The following is a 14,442-nucleotide window of genomic DNA, read 5'->3' on the forward strand; positions in this document are numbered from 1 at the left end:
TCTAACAAAGTGACTGCCAATAATCAACTGAAATCACTACATCACACGGTAAAAGAAATGTATAATGTAGCCTTAAAAAAATATCCTTATGCTTAAATTTACAATCAAAAACCAAGAGAAACTAAGATCTACTCATTCAGTACATGCCTGGTATCTCTGTACACTTACAAAGTATAGTAGAACAGAAGCATGTTAGTGAAGACTATGAGCTGACTCTGGTACCAGACCACGGAGCTGATCCGGTTCTGAAATTCCAGCCCATCAAACCAGCAGAAGATGAGCTAAGTTAGATAAACCAACTGGGCCCATATATTTCTATTCAGGGGTAGCACACATTAGAAGCTTAGTTGTGAATTTGAATTTTAATATACTGTGGCAAGCCCAAGCAAAGTTAACTGTATGTCATATGCCAAACAGAGTCTTCAACTGGGAAAGATCTTCAGTGGTCCTCCTTGTTTCCAAAAGAGATAAAGAAAATTTTTAAGAGAAGATTCATGGAAACCCCGTGTTACAATAAAATCAACCTAAAACAGACAAGAGCATTTGTTGGAAAGCCACTGGCGATTATGGATCACATTACAAAAGCCAGAATTACTGCATTACACTAGTCGGCTACAATGCCATCCTTTGAATTTTCACTCTCCAGAACAGCTTTAGAGCAAGAAAACAACAGTGTTGGTACTGGCTCAAAGATGTCTTTGTATAAACAGTTGTCAGGTGAGCAATGCTAGTTTGACACAGGCACCAATTAGCTTATCTGCGTACATCCCTATCTCCAGAATCTTCTTCATTTACTTGAAGTGCTATTTGCCCTGATCATACCACAAGCATTCCTTCTTCATAACGAGCTCAGTATCTACATTTATGCTCCCTTCAGCAGATGACTAATATTACAAGCACACTATTTTGATTGACACCTAATACCATAGCTGCCATTATCACTTACATCATGCGAAAACATGAAGTGTTACCCACATCTATTTGGAGAGTAAAAGAATACAGAATTGCTTTGACACATCGTCAAGAAGCACTGTCAAGCTTCACCCACCATAGCTATGTTTTCTATTTCTCCATCCTACAAGGTCATTAACTAACATGCAAGTAGAAAGGATTCTACCATACTAAAGGTACACGTTCAGTCTAATTCTTAATATTATACAGCAGCCTGCTATCACAAAACATAGTTCAATAAATCTTCAAGTGACTTACCATTGAGAAGTATCAGTACACCCGTTTTTTGGTATGTATCCCATTTATAAGAACACATTGTTCATACCCCAGAGGCTCAATATGTCTGTGGCCAACACAATGGATAAATTAAACAATGCTTGGGAACAACGTCAAATTAAAACCTTATCCCTTTATCAGAAAAAATGAATCCTGATGTTAGAAACTCAGATCTGAGTTCAAGACCCCAGTGAATTTGATATAGTTTCTACAGCTGCTAGATTTTTTTCTTCTCCAAGGAGCTCTATTTCCATGTAAAAACAATTTTCAACTAGTCTTGTTTGAGCAGTCAGGTGAAAAAAGGTACAATACATGTTCAAAATCCAAGTCATCTTTGTCAATGCCTATCTTCCGCCTGTACAGTTTGCTTGACTGTCAGTCTGCTTAACAGTTGCTCTGCCTGGATTTACTACCAAATAGGCTTTGACAATGATTGCTATTTAATCCTATGTAATACCCAGAGGCAACTGTTCCCAGATCGGAGGACAGTTTAAAAACAGTCTCCTCCCCAGCTACATACAAGTCTGAAGTTAAGCACTAGAGATCTTGTATCTGCAAAACTCAACAATAGAAAGGACCACTGTTGCAAATAAAAGCTATTAATCTTACATATATTTATCTATGACAAGCAAATTATTATAAATAAGATTCCTAATTAAATGCCTTATTTAAAATTTAAGGTTAATTATCTAAACTTTCTAATGTTTGTACTTTAGGGAATAACATGCCAATAAAACTGAGTAACAGGGTTCACCACCTGAGTGTCTGGACTCAAGCCACCCTTCATACAGTACACCACAAATGGCAAAATCTGAAATATGCAGTGCAATGCAATTTAAACTCAACAGTCAACCTTCTCTCTGCCCACTCATCCTACACAAGCCTACCGTTTCAATTGTAGAAGTTGAATGCTAGCTGGACACTCACTAGCAATTCCCAGTTGTTATTACCCCCTTTGGAGCTATTCACTTCAAGGATCTGCAATTATTATTTTTATTTTTTGGTCGTATTTGGATCATCTGTAAACTTAATCCCATGCTTTGTTTTTATGAATTCTACTATCTAATCATCATGGTACAATATTAAACATTTGTTACATAAAAAGCTTCAGTGTACATGAGAATTTGCTAGCAAGGAGATCCCACGTAAGTACGTAACAAAATCTAGAATTATTTCCTTAATCATTTCATCCCTGCTTACATTTACATGAAACACAATACTTCGATTACCCCTGAACATCCACATCCCAGTTTCTGAAATGTTTATCCTCCTGAAGAAGATATTGCCATGACCTAAATGAAAGTCAACATACACACTGCTTTAAAACTATAGTGATACATTCAAAGTTTATCCTAATCTCTAAAACACTAGAAAATCCTTTTCAGACTAAAAATTAACAAAAAAAAAAAACCTATCAGCACCCCAATATTCTGTCGTTACTACTCTACAGATATGAACAAATAACCTTAACAATTAACTGTATGATAAATTTATCATTTCAACATAACACATACCTAAGATTTAGATAACACTCTACAGCAACAATTTAATGAAGAACAAACTAAGCATTAGTAGGGTGAGGAACAACTGCCTACAGCACCAGATGATAAAATGTAAGATAAGATACAGTGGAGAAGAACAAAATAATCTGCTTGATTTCACCTTAAAGATATCTAATGCTCCATTTATTATTTCATCATCTCTAATCAAAAAGCCAACATACCTGAATTGTAATAGTACGTCCTATGGATTTAAACTCCTTAGTGCCAGCTATAAATATGAGAGATTACTGCACTCAGTTAAAAGAAACTGGCTTATGTGGGTTGGGTTGAGAAAGACAAGGTATTATAAACAAAGTAAAAATTTCAGCCTACTTGCCATTTTTGAAGACTGACAGTGCGTCACAGGGCACTGACATGCTAGCACAAGAAATCCAGGCCGTAACTAGAGCACTTCTAGGCAAAATGACTCAAGGTCTCTACTCCCCAACAGCTCTGAAGAAGTGCCACATTTTATTAGACTACAGCTTAAGCCTTATTCACAGGCTGTTGTCTTAATGGTTCAGGACAAGCTGAATTCAAATTTGGCCTCTGTATTAGCTAAATTACACAGTTTGCACCAAGGAAAAAAGAATATGACTAATTGCTCTAAATTAGACATCACCACTTTGCTGCTTATAGAACCCAAAGACATTTAAGATGATGACCCTGAATTTAGACAGTCCTTTCTCATTGTAATCTGAAATATTACTCACTGCTGTTCTATATGGCAGAAGCATTTGGGCAGACAAAGATTCCAGCTTCCCTGTCAGCACTGGTCCTTCTACAAGACTCCTTTAACAACTTGTACAGCAAAACCAGGAGCAAGACAGATAATTTCCACATTTCTCCGTACATTTGCCAATACTTCATGAACTTCGTATTTTGTTTCCAGGACTTCCAAACAAAACAGCATGATTTTGTTAGAACAGCTAACAGTGGATTATCTCATTGAAAAAGTGATATGACTACGAGAGGCTTTTTTTTAAGCAAATCAAGACAGGAACAGCTTCTTCCTAATGTATCAGAAAGCGTGTCACTGACAGTTAGGTGTACAAACAGGAACACATTTGATCTGTGTCATGGAGCAAGTGCATCAATCCACAGCACTGATACTTTCCTGACAGACCTAGGACACGGGCTGTCTTAGTTGAGGGCCACTATGATTCCATGTCAGTTTGCTACACAAAATTACTAACCCCCCCCTTGTTCTTCTTCAGGAAATGAGAGTACAAAGGAAAGCAACAAGGAATCTCTTTCAGCCATTTCCAGACAACATGCCTCTAACATGACTCAGGCACTTGAAAGGGTGTTTTTTACCATGAAACACTGCCCCATACATCAGCAATTACTTCAGTAAGACTATGCCAACTATGTAAGCAATTCAACTTCTAACATGATGCCAGGGTTTACTGCTGAATATGAATGCAGCTCACTGTGACATACCAGTAAATATCTATGTAGTACGGCACACTGGCCTTGCCAACATCATGTGGGCAAACCTATCAAAGAAACAATTATCCCCCAAAGAATTGGGGGGGGGGGGGGAGGAGAAGACTGTCTATACACACTACTTCACTCCAAACTAAACACGGGCTACATAGGGAACTCTTTCATTCGCAACTGCAGGCACATTTGGGCCAGGCCTGCAACTGTTGAGTTCTCCCCAGCAACTGCCTGGCACAGCCCTGGTGCTCCCACCATGGGGACAGGGAGGAAGGCGTCCAGCTGCGCCTGCCCGTAACCCTCAGAGGCCACCACCAGCAGGTCACTTGCTCCTCAGCACACCCAGACACCCCACAAAGGCACAAAACCACACCGGGTTTTAACAGCCTGCATACCTACAGAAAGCAAGAGTACACATGGCAGAGTAAAAAAGTTATAAACTGACCACTGTCCTCATTTTCTGTATTCTTTCATACAACCTCACTCCCGTGGTAATTTTTTTTTTTTTTAAAGTATCACTGCAGCATTAAATTAATGGAGTTAGAAGTTATAGCCCCGTTTTTCCTAGTTACATTTCTAAATCATTCTTTTTAGTTTACATGAGTACTGACAGAGATTTGGATTTAGGCTTACGGGGTAAACTTTTCACGAGTTATAGAAGCAATTCTCATTCTCCAAGTCTTTTTAAATATTCAATCTTATTTACATTTAATTCTCAGTATATTCTTATTCAAAAACTGTATTAGTTCAATGTTGGCATATCTGAAAAATCAATTACAACTCATAATACTACACATCTCATGCTTCAACTCAGGATAATTCCTCTCACTTAACATTCAGCCAGTTTGCAGAATTAACTTAGCACAGGCCTACATGTATAAAGGCACCTGAATTTGAGCAGTTATGATGATTTTGGGATTTTTGATATCCCTTTGTCACAACCGTTAACTGCAGCTTTGGTATTCTGCCCTTAGAGCTGATGTTTACACATCAGACTTCTGTAGTTTAAACTTGCACAGGAAGGCATACGGGATAACAAGGACATGTAAGCAGTTAAACTGAGTAGTCTTAAGACGTTATCTTTTAACATAAGATGCTTAGACTGTGGATGAAGACATGAATCTGACATAACAGACAGTCCACGATTTCCTCTCCACCTGCATCAGAAACTATGCTGCATTTCTTTCTTAAGATAGCTTCCTCCTGCCAGAAGCGGTCCCGCACCTACGTCTGTACTGCCAACGTAGAAGCGAGTTTCCTATTCTGCCTCAGTTTTCAGAGTGATAAATTTTCTTCGCTCATGCAACTGCAGAAACAAATTTCAACATCAGCCATACTTCGTGCTGTCCTTACTGCTATCTTTAGGCCTGTATTTAAACAACTTTAAGGTCTTAAAATGCTAGTGGATACTCAGATTCTCTCTACACCCTTTAAGTGAACAGAAGCCTGCAACTTGAAACAAGCAATCCAAAAATTTTCAGGTAAGTACTACAAGAGCACCTGAAACATTTCAGGACCCTGAAAGACCAAGCAGCTTCTCTTGGCTCTGTGTAACTTGGACGCTGGATCCAAATACTGACTAGCTCCGGTTAGAAGGAACCTTGGGAGGCCCACAGTACAATCTCCTGCTCAAATCAAGATCAGCTCTGAGGTCAGACCAGATTGCTCAGAGTTTAATTCAGTTAGATCTTGGAAACCTGGAAGGACCATATTCCAAAGCTTCTCTGGGCAACCTTTTTCAGTGCTCAATTACCCTCAGAGCGAAAACCTGCCGTGTTTCCATTCATGTTCATCCCACCATGTGCATGAAGAGCCTGACTTCTCCTTAGTTCCCTATTTCTAGGTATCAGAAAGTTACCGTTAGCTACACGGAAGCCTTCTTGTCTCGAGGTTGAACAAGCCCAGCTACTTCATCCCCTCCTCATACGACAATGGCTACAACGCAACAGTGTTAGTGGTTCACCAGCTGGACTCAACACAATATTCCAGATACTAAGTATGGGATGAAAATTCATCATGTCAACGTACTAGCTATGTTCCTGTTAACACAGCTCTGGATGCTGTTACTCTTCCTCACTGCTGCCAGAGCACAGGGCTGGCTCATCTTTATCGTACTGTCCACCAGGCCACAGCCTTCTATGTAGGGCTCCTGTCAACCACGCAGACCCCAGACTATCAACACAGGGAGTTAATCCGTTCCACGTGCAGGACTTTGCATTCATATTTCACAAGGTCAGTGTGTAACTCTACCCTGCCCAGGCCCCCTCTGAATGGTAGCCTGCCCTCAAGCATATGGACTATACTCCTCAGTCTAGCAACACCCAGACACTTAACAAGGGTACACTGCCTCCTCCTCCAAGCCACACTGCTCAAGATGTGAGGCACAGCAGGGCTCAGAATAGAGGAACTCCACTTTTAACAGGTACAGAATGAATCATTAACCACTACCCTCTGAGCATGAACGTTCAGGTAGTTTTTCACTCAACAAGCAGTCCACCTATCTAGATCACTGTCCCAACTTGAATGCAAGGCTGTTGCTGTGGGGAGACCATGCCAAAAGCCTGGCTGAAACCAAAGTAGATCACATCCACTGCTCTCTGCCTTATTCACAGACCCAGCCATTTCATCACCGAGGCTGACTGTGCTGGTTAGACACTATTTACCTTTGGTAAAACCACAATGGCTATTTCCAACCAACAGCAGCACCTTCACACACCTACAACTGACTTACAAGTGGACTTGGTTCATGATTTTTCCATGCACCAAAGTAAAGTTGACCAGCCTGTAGTTCCCTACATAATACTCCTTGCCCTTCTTGAATATGGGTGGAGCATTTGCTGTTCTCTCATCATTGAGAAACTCCTCCAATCTCCATGACCTTCCAAAAGTGACAGTGTGGCTATTCTAACGTCAAACAGATCTCTCGGCACCCCTGAATGCATCCCACCTAGTCCCATGGACTTGGCATAGGTCAAGACTTCAAGAGCTCCCTGACTTGAGCCTCTTTCACTGCCAGTTATTCCTCTCCTCCCAAAATCCAGTCTGTAGGTACAAAGATCTGATAGATCTTCTCTATGGAAAAGAAGGTATTGAGTACCTTAAACCTCATCTGCATCAATGGTAACTTAATCACCCACCCCGACCAGCAGCAGGCACACTTTATCCTTCTGTATTCTTTTGCTGTTAACGTAACAGCATCAGCTCTTCTTGTTGCCCTCGATGTCCGTATCTTACTTCAACTCTGGCTCAACTTTTGCTTTCCTTTGCCTTACTACTTGGCATTCTTCCTGCAGATGAACTGATATCATGAACTTTCTTGGACCTCACCTATTCACTGTCTCAAGAGCTTTCCCCTTGAACTCATTGCTCCTAAAGTCTAATTTATCGCTGGACCTGGCAAGGAAGGCACAACATGACCACCCCATTGTGCATTGAGACTTTCCTGTTACCATTCAGTTTCCACATCCTGTTCCAAAAAGCCCAATCTACACATCAACTTTGTACAGTTAATGCTAAGCACCTAGAAAAACATTTTTAAAATGTATTTCTCATTCTTATATTCTTATTTGCTCACTCAAAAACATGCAGAATACATCTTAAAACAAGGAACAATCACAGGAAATGGTAGGATAAGTAGTTATCAGTATGATGGAATAACTCAATTCTAATTCTGCTGGAGTAACCTCTCTGACTGGAATATCTGCAACCAAACCTTGAGCTCCTTTATGCAAACAAAATTAAATGAACTTATTAACAAAGTCACTTTTAGGATTGCGTATTAGCATCCAAAGTTCTGAGTTATCTTCCTCTTCAAGTGAATCATCTCAGAAAACCCCATCTATTTATCGCACTATTAACCTTCCTGTTACAAATCCAGATGATTGCAGCAAGTTGTTGAATAGGAAAAGATGCCAACAATATCATAGGCCCATAATTTGATCTCTGAAGAAAAAGTGACAGAAGCAGCACTAGCATTATAAATATACAAGATCTAAAGAGCCTTCTATTGACCATTAAATCATAGCAATGTTTTTAACAATTAAACCTTGAGCTAACCACAGTCATCAACTTCAAAAACATGGGTGGTCGACCTGTCATATATAAGGTTGTAATAAACCAGCACAAATTCCCATAAGATTATTCACTCCTGTTGAGGCAAACCCAGCAATTTAGCCATCTGCATCCACCTCCCATTAGTAACCTTCTGCCAAAGGTCAACAGAGAGAACAGCAGCTCTCTCTAATTTCAAACATTCTGACCTAGAAAACCAGCAAATCTGGGGGGTGGGGGGGATGTGGGGGGTGGGGGCCAAATCTTGTTTGTGCCCTTTTTGCACACTTGTTTGTGCCCTTTTTGCACATTTAAGTTTAACAAGCCAAAAATCCAACAGATACAGTCATAGCCTGTTTGGGGAATTGCACTGAGTTTTTAGACAAATAAGGCATTCTACTTGGGAGGTTGAGAAATACAATAAATGTAATGGATAGTTAGGTCAAAAAACGCTATGCTTGCAAACTACAGCCACAAGAAATCATCTAAAAATGCATCTGTCTTCACTGACTGGAAGAAAAGTTAAACAGCTTCTGAAAGAGGTTTTGACAAATAGGTGAAACTACTTACTTCTTTAAATAAAGACAACCGAAGTCAGGTGCTAAACCAAGTATTCGCTTTGGTTTTGACCACAGTTACTTCCACTACTCCTATAAGTAAAACAGCAGTAGTAGCCCAAGCTGGATCAGCTCTGATACTGCCATTCCCAATTACGTTGCCATTAATCAGCAGAGGTATCACTGGAAGCCTAATTCCACTGATGCTTCTGCTTAACACAACACATTAAGTTAATACGATTCTTCTAGGTTTAGTTGCACTTATTTCAGTAGCTTCATATTCCTCTTGCCAAGTTGCAAAGGAAGAGACTTCAGTCTTCCAAATACTGCAATTCAGTATTGGGGAAAATCCTTCCTCATTGTGTGTGAGCAAATGCCTGAACTAATTTGTAACTGGCAAGTTTGATTATCCCACAGAACACAAGGTAACAGGTTTCCAGCCTTCAACAAAACACCCATGAAAAATGACTTATTTTATCTAAATTTTTGGAAGGCAGTGAAGGGATACTATGATAGCTCTGAACATACACACCTTTCCTTTCATTGCTCAATTTTTTCCACCCTCTCAAAGATCATCTTAGCGTAAAATTTCTCAGTTTAGTTTTTCAAAGAAAGCTTTTTCCATCATGTGGCAACACCTGCAATGCAGCAACTGTAGGCTCTGACCCAAAGCAAAGGAAGGGAGCTCACCTCACTCATAATCCAATGGCTCTGTTGCAGGGGCTTTTCCACTGTGAACTGCCAGTTTGTTTAACAGAGGCAGACACATCAAACCCCTGGTATCTGCATTCTAGTTACATGATTAGACAAACTGATCCACTTCAAGTCCACAGAAGTGTAAACATGTCAAACCAACAAATTACCATACCCTCATCTAAAATGCTCATCTGATGAGAACGGGGACTAAACACCTGTTGGGTTTGGTTTGTTATTTTTTCTTCTTTTTTAAAGAAATAGAATAAATGTTTGTTATTTATTTGGCGGGCTAAACTCCTTAAGGATTATTGTGGTTTTAATGGAAAGGAAACGAAACATTACTTGCAAATGGATGAGAAGGAAAACAAGACTGACAGTTCATTTTCTAAAATTTGGTTGTCAACTCTAAGAATGCTATAAATGCTGACTCTGTTTCTTGCATTTAGTGTTTCAAGCATCCTGAAGCTTAAGCTTCAGTTCATTATATTTGTATGTGACATGATTCTATGCATATACAGATATTATTTAAACTTCACAAAAATTTTTAATTGGGCTGAGATAGACATTTCATTTCTATCCCATTGAGATGAAATATACCTAACTTTGGAAATTAACATCAGCCACCAAACCATGTTTTAGAGTAATGCCGCAGAATCAAGAAAAGCAAAGCCAGAATGGCAGTGCTTTCTATAATACTGCAGTTGGATTTGTCAATGATCTCTCTACCTTAGAAGTTTCTTTGTTTAACATTTTAACCATTTTATTGGAAATTTCAGATCAAATTGCAGTAAGAGATTTTTTCTGGAAGTGTTTCACAAAAATCAGTGAGATTTTTTTTGTTTGTTTGAAGCAGATAAGGAGATAATCTAACAGGAATGTCTTGAAAGTGTCTACTTGTGGCCAGGGCATAAGGTGTAGTCTAAAAACAATTTGCAAGTTCTCCTCTTCCCCCACTCCCACCCAAAAAGACCTCCTGGCAAAATTTATACTTTGTAACAGAGATGAAGTTAAACATAAATTTTTGCCTTAAACTGTTATTCAGAGAAAATCAATTTAGGTCTAGAGGTAAAAATTACAATAAGAATATTCTTTTATGTCTTGAAACACCTAACGTGTAGAACACTTAAAATGAAATTTGACAGACCAATTTTGAATTATGAAATGCCAACCACAGCATACACGCTATCTAACATTCAGCTCTGCATGTCAGATTGGCATGTATTACTACTGCTTCACAGTTCTGTGTACACTTAGGAAGCTCTACGTAATTCTTCCCCAATTTTCCAAGGAAAGCTTCTCAAGCATACAAAAGTTCTCTGCAAGCATACCTGCAAATTTTCTATTACATTTAACCATATCTTTTGTTAAATTTAAAAACTTCTAAGCTAAAATGCCTTCGATATCCTCTATTTTATCAAATATTAGCTCATGTTCAAGAAGATGTTATGTTCACAATGTAAAGACCTACTGATTTTGTTTTGCTGCCTTTTTTTTTTTTTTAAGCAGAGGAATTCAACTGGAATCTGCAATATTTTCCTTTGTCTTTACGGTAGTCGAACACTGAACTTTTATGTACTCTCACCATCATTTCCTAACCTTTACAAAGGAACCCTGTTTTCATAAGTACAGACTCTTCTCTGAACTATCAACTTCAAGGACTTCATGGCATCCAGAAAGGGGTTGACTTGACAGCTACACAAATTAAGCACACAGTACGTGTAACATAACTTAAATACGATTCTGGTGGTATCAATTACATCAAGAGCCAAGAGGTTAGTTTAGCCTGTATGTCCACCTCAGCTACTGGTCTACATTATGCCTCAGGTAGTTGTGCCGCTTGCACCAATCTGTGAAATGATGCATGTACTGTAAGCAAGCCTACAGAGAGCAAATCTTTTTAGACAGGTTAACAGTCATGCAATCATGCTGGTATGAGCTCAAAGACGCTTTTCTTTCTGTCTGATACATTAGACCATCTCACTCATGCCCCTGCATCAATGGAAGAGGTTATCCAATCAAAAGATGTCATGTCTTTGCAAAATGATTTTCAATAGTGGGACTGACTGCCCTTTTTTTTTTTTTTAATGTCCACTTATCAATTAAGAAATTAATTTTGGTTTAGCCCATACCCAGACTTTGTGGAATCCAAGACTGCTTAAGGCAAACTGAGGTTTGAAAAAAATACTCTTAACTCCTGTAACAGAGAAATTAACTTCACATCCCAGCTTTCACCAGCCAGCTGAGAGGGTCAGGCCTGATCAAAAGCAATCCACAAAGGTATTTAAACATGACAAATACTTGTATCTCAGTTAAACCAAACTGATTTCAAAGAGTTCATATGAGAAAAAGGAGGCAAAGATACATCAAACACCTGCCTTTGAGCTGCACCCAAATTTATTTCCCACCACCCCCATGCCTAATAGTTTCTATTTGAATTATTAGCAAGTTGTTTTCCTTGGCTTACCATTGTGTTGTAGCTGAAAAACTTCTGAAATTCCGAGGGGAAAAAACCCCCACTACCATACAATACTAGAACTGCAAGAATTTTCCTTTATAAATGTTGGTGAAAACTTGCAAAACAATAGTTAATCTGCATTTTTATCCACCCACAGCTAGTATGCATTTTTCCAGGCATTGCCAAGCTTCACCAAGACAATCATTAGACAATCTACATAAACTCCCAACGGAGCTAAACAGCCAACAATTCATTTTAACTCAATGGATTTCATGCAATATTCTCTGATGTATGCAAAGATGAAAGAGCTCCGGGTTATAAGCTACCCAGGACACATTAAAGCCTGATTGTAAGTTTAAACTCGTTAAGACTGAATTTAGTGGTTATGAACAGGTGGAAAGCACATTAATAAACCTGCAATTTTGCCCCTCTTGACTGTATCTATCACTCAAGAAGTTCCTCTTTCTTAAGACACTCTTACACTCAATTCATAAACAGCATTAATTTATAAACTGCATTCTAAGTTTTCTTAGAATTCTTAGAATTCTAACTATTCTATTCAAATCCCAATAATAACTCTGATGATTACTAATGGCATATATATATATATATATATATATATAGTTTACAGGGGAAGAGGGTTCACACTTTCTCCATCTGCCATTAAATGGACACCTTAGAGTCCAGAGACATAGCAGCAAGTTAGTCCAGAGAACTCCAGCACAAAATTAAAAATAAAACAAACATGTATGCCATGGGCAAAGTTAGCTTTTGTACACCTTATTATTTGTCTCTTCTTTGTTCAAAAGTTTGTCTATAAGACAGGCCACAAACCATACAGAAGGGACCCTGACTCTTTCTCGTTTTTCCAGAACTGGCCATTTATTTACTCGACAGCACTAATACTGACCGATCCAGAGACTTCCAACATTTCAGTTACCTTCAGCCATGAGCCTGACTCAACAACAGCACTGTCACACATGTGCCTACCTGTCAGCAAGACCAGCAGCAAGCTTAACAATGCAAATGGAAACCCACCAGGCACACAGTGAAGCCCATCAAGCCTTTGCCTCCTACTATAGTTTTAAATGTCTTTCACGCTGCAACACATTCTGAACTGTTAGTATCTTCTATGGCTTTAGCGTACACCTTAACATTATACACCAAGCATAAAAGCTCTCCAGGCAGCAGTAGCCACTGTTGTTTAGTTCATCCTATTTCAGTTTTAAAAGATGTGGTTTTAGACTCAAAAGATCCAAAGAACTGCTTTCTTACTGCTCCTCTCATGATAGGGCCACTCAATAGCTTGCACAATTAAGCTAGCTAGCTAGATTCAGCTTTAATCTACTGAAATACTGCAAGTAAAACAAGGCCCTACATATCGACACTTAAGTGATCAAAGAAGCACCCAAACAACTGAGATCTGTTTTTCCTTGGAAGCCCTCCTTATTATTGTCAGCCTGCACATCTGAAGAGACAAATTTCTGCTATCGCCAGACAATTTAAAGCGTTCACAACATTTGTTCCTGTGGCTTTCAACAAGTTCTCACAGTGCTCCTAGATCATTTAACATGTCGAAAAAAGTTGAGTCACTTATCAGAACCAGAGCTCCCTTCACAGTAACAGGCTCAAACCTAATGTTGACATAAGCTTCCAAACACAACAAAGATTCTGGATAATTTTCTTTAGGAGGCTGATACACAGATGCAAACTGATAAAGAACAGGCAAAACTGCCAAACCAACATCTCAGTACAGAAACTTAATACCACAGTCTACATGTTGGTTCAGCTTTTCTGTTTGCCCCCCTGTCTACATGTCTGTGTACGAGGAGGAAATCTTAACACCCAGATCATCTTTTCAGTTTTCCATACCACTGTGTAAGAGTTCAAGAAGTTCAATGCCAAAATGTCAACAATTCCATGAAGACTGCTGTCATTTCAAGGAGCTTATAGGGGCCGTGGACTGCAGGTATAACAAACAGGCAGGCAAAATGAGACGAAACACACCTTTGTGTGTGTGTGTGTGTCCCAATTTTCCTTGTCTTGACCAATACATATCAGCAGGCACCACTTGTCTGGTTATTATAAATAGCTACTATATTTTATTTTTTTTTTTACCTACAACCTAAGAAAGCTTACTCAGAGTGATTTTTAAGCTGGGTTTAGTACAAAATCAAATGAGGAAGACATGAAAATATCTGTTCAGAGGGAATAAGGCTGTCACAGCTCTCCTTTTTATTAGCAACAACTAGGGTACGGTTCTGGGTCACTAAGTACAGCACCACCATCACCTCCCTTTCCCACCCTGAACTGAACATGAGGCTTCACAGTCAAAAGAACTGTCCATGAAGCATTCACTGCATAGGACATGAAGCCAAAACTGTACTTTTTCCCCCATAGTGCTCTAGAACATAAAGAGACATAGAAGCCACAAACTGCTTCAGCTCAGAGCTCAGGTAACTGCAAAAGGCCA

General features: G+C 39.2%; 1 protein-coding gene across 5 annotated transcripts in view; it reads right to left on the bottom strand.

Annotated features, from left to right (window-relative positions):
- Positions 1 to 14,442, bottom strand: part of TRIO (trio Rho guanine nucleotide exchange factor) — a 255,684-nt gene that overhangs the window by 197,425 nt on the left and 43,817 nt on the right. The window contains exon 1 of one of the 5 annotated variants that reach the window (XM_027812968.2): positions 1,210 to 1,282. The exons of the other annotated variants lie outside the window; for them this stretch is intronic. Within the exon in view, the coding sequence (XP_027668769.2) occupies positions 1,210 to 1,267 (58 nt within the window). The 5' untranslated portion in view covers positions 1,268 to 1,282. Of the gene's footprint in view, positions 1 to 1,209; positions 1,283 to 14,442 lie in introns of those variants that run through there. 5 annotated transcript variants of the gene reach the window in all.

The sequence above is a fragment of the Falco cherrug genome, chromosome 3 (genome assembly GCF_023634085.1).
Source record: "Falco cherrug isolate bFalChe1 chromosome 3, bFalChe1.pri, whole genome shotgun sequence".
In the NCBI taxonomy this organism is placed as follows: Eukaryota; Metazoa; Chordata; class Aves; order Falconiformes; family Falconidae; genus Falco; species Falco cherrug.